General features: G+C 44.3%; 1 protein-coding gene across 1 annotated transcript; it reads left to right on the top strand.

Moving 5' to 3' along the window:
• Nucleotides 1-7,291: 7,291 nt before the first annotated feature.
• LOC145349424 (P2Y purinoceptor 2-like) lies at nucleotides 7,292-8,413 on the top strand. The gene has a single exon (XM_080197955.1). The coding sequence runs from the start codon at nucleotides 7,292-7,294 to the stop codon at nucleotides 8,348-8,350; it is 1,059 nt and encodes a 352-aa protein (XP_080054081.1). The 3' UTR covers nucleotides 8,351-8,413.
• The last annotated feature ends 1,555 nt before the right edge of the window (nucleotides 8,414-9,968 follow it).

Raw genomic sequence — 9,968 nt, 5'->3', positions numbered from 1 at the left:
AACGAGCTGAGAATTTGTTACTTTAAAGAAAGTAAAACAAAGGGCGTTCCTTGGGCCGTTTTTAGACTCAGGTTCTCGGTATTTTGCCCTTAACAAATTAAATATGACTGCATCATTAATTGACAGGTTGCACAGACCCAATTCCCTCACTCCCAGTGTAAATTAGCAGTAGCCACAAGATTAAAACAATAAGTGCCCTGATTCGGTTTGATTTATTATTGTCACATTTTTTGATTCATTTGTGGCCGACACTGGTTGGCCAGCATTTATTGCCCATTCCTCGTTGCCCTTGTTCAGTGGGCAGTTGAGAGTCAACCACTGCGGTAGACAGAGGGGAACCGGTGGATGTGGTGTTTCTCGATTTTCAGAAGGCGTTTGATAAGGTGCCGCACAAAAGGTTGCTTCAGAAGGTTAGGGGGTATGGAGTTGGGGGTAAGGTGTTAGACTGGATAGAGGATTGGCTGTCTAATAGGAGGCAGAGAGTTGGTATCAATGGGTGCTATTCTGATTGGGGGTTGGTAACTAGTGGAGCGCCGCAGGGATCGGTGCTGGGGCCTCAGCTATTTACTATTTATATAGATAATCTGGAGGAGGGGGCTAAGTGTAGGGTGTTGAAATTTGCTGATGACACAAAGATGAGTGGAAAAGCAAATTGTGCGGAGGGTGTGGAAAGTCTGCAGAGGGATCGAGATAGGCTGAGCAAGTGGGCGAGGACCTGGCAGATGGAGTACAATGTTAGCAAGTGTGAGGTTATCCACTTTGGCAGGAATAATAGTAGGAGGGATTACTATTTAAAGGGCGAAAAGCTGCAGCATGCTATGGTGCAGAGGGACCTGGGGGTCCTTGTGCATGAGTTGCAAAAACCCAGTCTGCAGGTGCAGCAGGTGATCAAGAAGGCGAATGGGATGCTGGCCTTTATAGCAAGGGGGATAGAATATAAAAGCAGGGAGGTCTTGCTGCAACTGTACAGGGCACTGGTGAGGCCGCAGCTGGAGTACTGTGTGCCGTTTTGGTCGCCGCACTTGCGCAAGGATATTTTGGCCTTGAAGGGAGTGCAGAGGAGGTTCACTAGGCTGATACTGGAGATGAGGGGGTTGGACTATGAAGGGAGACTAAATAGACTGGGTCTATACTCGTTGGAGTTTAGAAGGATGAGGGGGGGATCTTATAGAGACGTATAAGATAATGAAAGGGATGGATAGGGTAGAGGTAGAGAGATTCTTCCCGCTCAGAAAGGACAGCAGGACTAGAGGGCACAGCCTCAAGATAAGGGGGGGACAGTTTAGAACGGAGTTGAGGAGGAACTTCTTCACTCAAAGGGTGGTGAATTCTTTGCCCGTTGAAGTGGTGGAGGCTACCTCGCGAAATGTATTTAAGTCATGGGTAGATAGGTTTTTGGTAGGCAAGGGAATTAAGGATTGTGGGGAGAAAGCAGGAAAGTGGAACTGAACCACTTCAGATCAGCCATGATCTTATTGAATGGCGGGGGGGGGCTCGAAGGGCTAGATGGCCTACTCCTGCTCCTACTTCCTATGTTCTTATGTTCTTATTACATTGCTGTGGCTCTGGAGTCACACCTAGGCTAGACGAAAGATTTCCTTCCCTAAAGGATATTAGTGAACCAGATGGGTTTTCCCAACAATCGACAATGGTTTCATGGTCATCAGTAGACTCTTAACACCAGATATTTTTTATTGAATTCAAATTTTCACCATCTGTCGTGGGATTCAAACCTGGGTCCCCAGAACATTAGCTGAGTTTCTGGATTAACAGACTAACCCTAATACCACTAGGCTGTCACCTTCCTGAAGTATTAGTATACAATGAAAAGTATTGTTTCTTGTGTGCTATACAGACAAAGCATACTGTTCATAGAGAAGGAAAGGAGAGGATGCAGAATCAATGAGCAATCGTCTCATTTGCTCAGTAGGGATTGGGTGTCAAAAACTGGTCTAGCATGGGAGTGCAAAGCATATCTTAAATCTTCCTGAGGTTATAATCCAAGCTGGGAGTGGTAAAGCTGTTTAGATATGGTAGTTAATGGAGGTGGATGTCATAGTCCTGTTCAAAGTATAAAATCAGCAATCTACACAAATTTCCTGAGTTAACTGCGTAAGGCTCTTACCAAAAGCTGATGCAATTTTTTTACATCTACTGCCCCAACAAACCTTTTACATTTTATATATTACATACCAGAACAAAAGGAAATGGTATGAGGATCCAGATTTCACCGTTCCATCGACTATCTTTGCTCTCTTGTGTCAGTGTGAGTCAGCTACTCCTGTAGGGAGATATGTGGGGAGGTTGTAAACAGACCGCCTGCCAGGTCAGAGGGCAGTGCCTGGGGTGTGTGGAAGCTTTGATTTGATTTGATTTATTATTGTCAAGTGTATTAACATGCAGTGAAAAGTATCATTCCTTGTGCGCTATACAAAGCATATACCGTTCATAGAGAAGGAAATGAGAGAGTGCACAATGTAGTGTTACAATCACAGCTAGTGTGTAGAGAAAGATCAACTTAATGCAAATGAAGTCCATTCAAAAGTCTGACAGCAGCAGGGAAGAAGCAGTTTTTGAGTCGGTTGGTACGTGACCTCAGACTTCTGTATCGTTTTCCCGATGGAAGAAGGTGGAAAAGAGAATGTCCGGGGTGCGTGGGGCCCTTAATTATGCTGGCTGGTTTGCTGGGGCAGCGGGACGTGTAGACAGAATCAATGGATGGGAGAAGGGTTTGTGTGATGGATTAGGCCACATTCACAACCTTTTGTAGTTCCTTGCAGTTTTGGGCAGAGCAGGAGCCATACCATACAACCAGAAAGAATGTTTTCGCTGATGCATCTGTAAAAGTTGGTGGAAGTTGTAGCTGACATGCCAAATTTCCTTAGTCTTCTGAGGAAGTAGAGGCGTTGGTGGACTTTCTTAACTGTTGGCATGAAGGGACCAGGACAGGTTGTTGGTGATCTGGACACCTAAAACCTGAAGCTCTCAACCCTTTCTACTTCATCCCTGTTGATGTAGACAGGGGCATGTTCTCCTTTACGCTTCCTGAAGTCGATGACAGCCTCCTTCATTTTGGTGACATCGAGGGAGAGATTATTGTTGCTGCACCAGATTCGCTATCTCATTCCTGTATTTTGTCTCATCGTTGTTTAGATCCGAACCAATACGGTGGTGTCATCAGCAAACTTGAAAATCGAATTGGAGGGGAATTTGGCCACACAGTCATAGGTGTATAAGGAGTATAGTAGGGAGCTGAGAACACAGCCTTGTGGGGCACCGGTGTTGGGGATGATCATAGAGGAGGTGTTGTTGCCTATCCTTACTGATTGTGGTCTATGAGTGAGGAAGTTCAGGATCCAATTGCAGTTTGGAGATGGGTTTCGTGGGGAATAATAGTGTTGAATGCTGAGCTGTAGTCAATAAATGGGAATCTGACATAGGTATATCTAGATGTCCCAGGGTTGAGTGCAGGGCCAGAGAGATGGCTTCTGCTGTGGACCTCTTGCGGTGGTAGGTGAACTGTAGTAGATCCAGGTTGTCTGGGAGGCTGGAATTGATTTGTGCCATGAGATCCACATGAGCAGGGATGAATGGAGAGGAGAGGAGTCTTAGGGGAGGTGAAGCGTGTGAGAGGTTGGAGGGTGGGGCCCAGCAAGGTGGTAGCAAGTGAGGTCCAAGTGCCATGGTGAGGGGTATGTGAGTGGGAGGTGGTGAAAGAATCCATTTACCCTGACAGCATGAGGTGGCACAGTGGTCAGCACTGCTGCCTCACAGCATCAGGGACCTGGGTTCAATTCCTAGCTTGGGTCTGTGTGGAGTTTGCACATTCTCCCCGTGTCTGCGTGGGTTTCCTCCGGGTGCTCAGGTTTCCTCCCACAGTCCAAAGATGTATAGGTTAGGTTGATTGACCATGATAAATTGCCCCTTAATGTCAGGGGGACTAGCAAGATAAATATGTGGGTTTATGGGGATATGGTCTGGTGTGATTGTTGTTGGTGCAGGCTCGATGGGCTGAATGGCCTCCTTCTGCACTGCAGGATTCTATGATTTAAGAAGTTATGTCCCTCACTATTTTTCTTGTTCAGGCCATGTCCTTCATGAACAGCAGGAGGTTTCAATTGGTAGCTGGGTATCAGATGTTCTGTTGTACATTCATTTTGAGTTGGGACAATTAATATGTAATGTCAGAGTTCTGTTATGTTCTGGTTGAATGAAGATTGAAAAGGTCCGAGATGAGTTGCTTGGCAACTGTTAAGTTTTGTTTATCTTTGTAAATGGTACAACCTGCATCAGTTTAAATATGAAAATGTTTGGCTGGTGCTTCATCAAGTCTCTGTCATTGACAGCTTCACTATCTTTATGATTTGTAATCTTGTTTCAAGCAATGATAATATCATTAATTACCCATTACCAAGGATTATCAGCACAAACAGTTTTGCAGATGATACCAAGTTGGGTGGGAGGGTGAACTGTGAGGAGGATGCGGAGATCCTTTAGCATGATCTGGACAGGTTGGCTGAGTGGACAAATCAATAGCAGATGCAGGATAATTTGGATAAATGTGAGGTTATTCACTTTGGAAGCAAAGATAAGAAGGCAGATTACTACCCAAATGACTGTAAACTGGGAGAGGGAGTGTGTAGCGGGACTGGGTGCCCTTGTGCACCAGTTGCTGGAGTTAAACATGCAGGTGCAGCAGGCAATAAAGAAGGCAAATAGTATGCTGGCCTTCATTGCGAAGGGTTTCAAATACAGGAGCAGGGATGTGTTGTTGCAGTTGTGCATGGCCTTGGTGAGGCCAAACCTAGAGTACTGTGTGCAGTTTTGGTCTCCTTTTCTGAAGAATTATGTTCTTGCTCTTGAGGGGATGCAGTGAAGGTTTACCAGGCTGATTCCAGGGATAACGGGACTCATGTATGAGCAGAGATTGACTAGGTTAAGAATGTTTTCGCTGGAGTTCAGATGACTGATGGGGGTTCGCATAGAGACTTATAAAATTTTAATAGGTCTAGACAGGATAGATGCAGGGAGGATGTTCCCAATGGTGGATGTGTCCAGAACCAGGGATCACAGTCTGAGGATTCAGGGGAGACCATTTAGGACGGAGGTGAGGAGACATTTCTTCATCCAAACAGTAATGAGTCTGTGAAATTCATTACCACAGGAAGTGGTTGATGCCAAATCATTGAATGTATTCAAGAGGTGGCTGGATATAGCACTTGGAGCAAATGGGATCCAAGGTTATGGGGGAAAAGATTAGGCTGTTGAGTTGGATGATCAGCCATGGTTATAATGAGACCAAATGGCCTCCTCCTTCTCCAAACTTCTATGTTCTATGTAAAATCTATGCTGACACTCAGGACAGTATGTACCATGGGAGTACAGCACTATCGGAGGTGCAACAAAGGTTCTGATGAGACATTAAATCAAGTCCCCCTCACTTTCTCTGGTGGGCATAAAGGAGTTCTTGGCTTGATTTCGAAGAGTAGAGAAGTTGTCCAAAATGTCTTGCCCAACTTTATCCTTCAGCCAACATCACAGATTTTGCAAAGGCTGTGGGCCGTGACGGTATTCTGGCAATAATCAAACCGTGGATATGGGATAAACACAGTAAAAAGTCTGACAACACCAGGTTTAAGTCCAACCAATTTATTTGATAGTACACTCACTAGCTTTTGGGGTTAGTCCCTTCATCAGGTGAATGGAGAGTTCTGGCCTAAGACAGAGCTCAACAGCAGGTTAGGTGTAAAGATTCACATTCCAATCAGTAATCTGTAAACTGTCTGTGCTTTATATGCTCTGTCTGAGGCCAGAACTCTCCATTCACCTGACGAAGGGACTAACCCTGAAAGCTAGTGAGTGTACTATCAAATAAATCGGCTGGACTTAAACCTGGTGTTGTCAGACTTTTTACAATAATCAAACCATCATCATGACTTCATGAAGGGGAAATCATATCCAACAAATTTATCAGCTTTGCAGCTCCAACAACACTCAAGAAGCTCGACACTATCTGGGAAAAAGCAGCCCATTTGACTGGCACCCCATCCATAAACATTCAATCCCATCACCACCGAAGCCCAGTGGCAGCAACGTGTACCATTGACAAGAGGCACTGCAGGAACTCACCAAGGCTCCTTAGATAGCACCTTCCAAGCACATGACTGCTACCATCTCAAATGTGGGTATGCCGGCGTTGGACTGGCGTAAACACAGTAAAAAGTCTGACAACACCAGGTTTTAGTCCAACCTATTTATTTGATAATATACTCACAAGCTTGTGAGTATATTATCAAATAAATAGGTTGGACTAAAACCTGGTGTTGTCAGACTTTTTACCATCTCAAATGACAGGGCAGCAGACAGATGGGAACACCACTATCTGGACGTTCCCCTCCAAGCCACTCACCATCCTGACATCTCCTTCCTTCTCCGCTGCTGGGTCAAAATCCTGGAATTCCCTCCATAGGAGCACTGCAGGAATACCTACACCATATGGACTGTAGTGGTTTAAGAAGGAGGCTCGCCCACCACCTTCTCAAGGGCAATTAGGGAAAGGCAATAAATGCTGGCCTAGCCAGCAATGCTCACATCTCGTGAAAGAATTGAAAAAAAACAGTTGGTCTAGTCATCCTTATATTGCTGTTTGTAGAATCTTGCTGTGCATAAATCAGTTGCTGTATTTCCTACATTACATCATTTGACTACATTTAAAAAACACCTTACTTGTTGGAAAGTACTTTATGATGCCCTAAGGTCATGGAAGGTGCTATATAAATATATAATCAGCCCTCCCTCTGCTCCTCCTCCCATCCTTGCAATGATCTCATACTAATATATTTTCATAATTACATTATATTTTCTCTTCATCCTTCCTGGCAGTTTCCTCGTATCCTACGCAAGAAGGCAGACCGATGATCATAGCCACTGGTACTGGCTATTTGGTGTGGTAAGGTGGTGGCAATAAATTCCCATGAGGTCTCTCCAGCTCTCTCTTGCTGTATTCCCTAATGGCACAATTCCGAAGGAGAAGCCACCATTTGGGATTAGTCTCCAGGTTGTCCTATCCTTTGGATTCAAAGTTCCATTGTGCTGAGGTATCCTGATTGTCAATCCACAACAATATGACATCATAAAAGATTAAATGCTAACAATAAAAGGATGAAATTCTCATTTAAAACACTATCTTTCTTTGTTGTTCAGGGACCCTGGAAAGGATTGGAAATGAAGGTGGACCAGCGTGTCTTAAAACAGTAAATTCAAACTTAAGTTCTCCAGTCCTGGCTTGAACATGGATGGAACGCAAGATACACCACAAAATTGTACTTTTGATGAGGACTTCATCTCTATTCTGCTTCCAGTGTCTTATGGGATAGTGTTTGTGGTAGGACTTGTTCTCAATGCTCTTGCAATATGGGTCTTTGTCTTTCGAATGAGACCTTGGAATGTATCGACCACTTACATGTTCAATCTAGCTCTCTCAGACATCATGTACGCCATATCATTGCCTCTGCTGATTTACTACTATTCGAAACACAACGACTGGCCCTTTGGGGCAGCTTTGTGTAAAATTGTCCGGTTCCTCTTTTATACCAACCTGTACTGCAGTATCCTTTTTCTCACTTGTATGAGCATTTATAGATTCCTGGGGATCTGCTTCCCAATGCAGTCACTGAGGTGGTCAAGCCTGCGGTACACGCGAATAGTATGCATCGTTGTTTGGGGGGTTGTGATAGCATTCCAGGCCCCAATATTCGTGTTTGTTGACATAGAGGGCATCGGTAACACTACCCTTTGTTATGACACGGCGAACCAAATCCATTTTAACCAGTTTGTCATTTACAGCGCTGTACAGTTGGTGTTGCTGTTTTGTGGTCCTTTCACAGTAGTGGTGATCTGCTACGGAATTACAGCTAAGAAACTCCTTCGGCCCAATGGCATCCGTCCTGAATATGCCAGATCCAGGAAAAAGTCCATCAAGATGATTATCACTATCCTGACTGTTTTTGTCTTGTGTTTCTTACCTTTCCACATCACACGCTCCATTTACTATTCCTCAAGAAGCCTTAACGTGAGCTGTAGCAAGCTCAACGCGTTTAACCTGGCGTACAAAGTCACCAGACCCCTTGCAAGTGCCAATAGTTGCCTCGACCCAATTCTTTATGTGCTGGGTGGGCAGACCTATCGCAGTAAGCTGGCCCGTAAGGGTAATGGTGTTGAAAATAAGAACAATCTTCCTTTAGCCAAAAAGACAATTAGCGGTACGGAGATCACGCAGTCTGTTTATATGACAGAAATCGGGCTTGAGGAACTAAAGCAAGCTGCTCCTGGGAGTAGCAGTGGAGTCTAGAGTTATTGCCCAGCGTGGACTTTAAGGTTGTGATTTTCAACTGCTGGTTAGGTATTTTTAATGTTTAAGGGAAGCAACCAGCAATTGAAAATATGTATGGAACACCTTGATGATTGCACAATATCAGAGACCTGGCATGCAATGTTCAGTTGGTCCACCTGAAAAGAACTCTGGAGGCTTCTTAAGTTTGATTTGATTTGGTTTTTGATGTATTGGGATACAGTGAAAAGTATTGTTTCTTGAACGCTATACAGTCAAAGTGTACAGTTCATAAAGTACATAGGGGAGAAGGAAAGGAGCGAGTGCAGAATATAGTGTTACAGTCATAGCTAAAATGTAGAGAAAGATCAGATTAATATATGGTAGGTCCATTGAAAAATCTGATGGCAGCAGGGTAGAAGCTGTTCTTGAGTCAGTTGGTACTTGTTCTCAGACTTTTGTCTGAAGGTGGAAGAGAGTATGTCTGGGGTGTGTGAGGTGCTTGATTATGTTGGCTGCTTCTCTGAGGCAGTGGGAAGTGTCGGCAGAGTCAATGGATGGGAGTCTGTTTTGCATGATGGACAGGGCTGCATTCACAACACTTTGTAGTTTCTTGCGGTCTTGGTCAGAGCAGGAATTATACCAAGCTGTGATACATCCGGAAAGGTTGCTTTCTATGGCACATCTGTAAAAATTGGTGAGAGTCGTAGTGGACATGCCGAATTTCCTTAGCCTCCTGAGAAAGTAAAGGGATGGATGGCTAATGATAGTTGTAGCTTCCCAATTTCAAGTTTCCAGTACTAATGGATAATGTGTACATTGCGCATATCCCTTTCTTTAGTGCCAGGTTGTGAGTTGTTGAATCTGAGCTCATTAAAGGGACGAGTGATGGCTACTCTGAATTTGGCCAGGACAACTCTTATTTAATTTGGTGTGGGGGCCAGGGGCCTATTTGTCCAAAAGTATTCAAGAACCTCCCCATGATTACCTCTACCTCCTCCCATGCCTGTCCTCTGACCAATACAGCTTGGGAATCAGCTGTTCTCCTTCCTTACCAGAAATGGCAAGCTTCAGGGAGTGCTTGCACTTACTAAACATGTTAAAACGAGGCTGGGGCTTCAGAATAACACTGACTTTGTTCCCCTCTTGACACAAGATGAAAATAGCCTACCAAATATCATGAAAGTTTTCGTGAAGACAGTGGCCATGCCTGTTCTAGTCTATTTCAAGCTTTGCCAATTCCGTTACTTTGCCCTTTTCCTTGAATACATTCCTTGAGTTGCTATTTCCCTATCCCTTTAATGTAGTACTCTACTTCACTTGAATGCAGAGGAGCACCTGTGTTTAGCACAGGCACAGTTAATCAGAACAGGGTGATGCAACAAATAGCAAATAATGGTGCTTCCGAGATGGATCACACCTTCAAGAAATCCAAGTTAATTCAAACTTTGGTTAAAAGACAAATAAACCGTGACTGAGAATCCAATTTCACATTGAATAGGCTTTGCTGAACTATCCTTCCACACACCTAATGAAGGAACACCATTTCCGAAAGCTTGTGGGATTACTATCAAGTAAACTGGTTGGACTTCAACCTGCTGTTGTGAGACTTTTTACTTTGCTGAACTATCCCAGGGTC

The sequence above is a fragment of the Carcharhinus amblyrhynchos genome, chromosome 10 (assembly GCF_965287045.1).
Source record: "Carcharhinus amblyrhynchos chromosome 10, sCarAmb.v2.hapA, whole genome shotgun sequence".
Classification (NCBI taxonomy): Eukaryota; Metazoa; Chordata; class Chondrichthyes; order Carcharhiniformes; family Carcharhinidae; genus Carcharhinus; species Carcharhinus amblyrhynchos.
The sequence above is the reverse complement of the archived record's forward strand: the minus strand, read 5'-3'. Positions and strand labels throughout refer to the sequence as shown.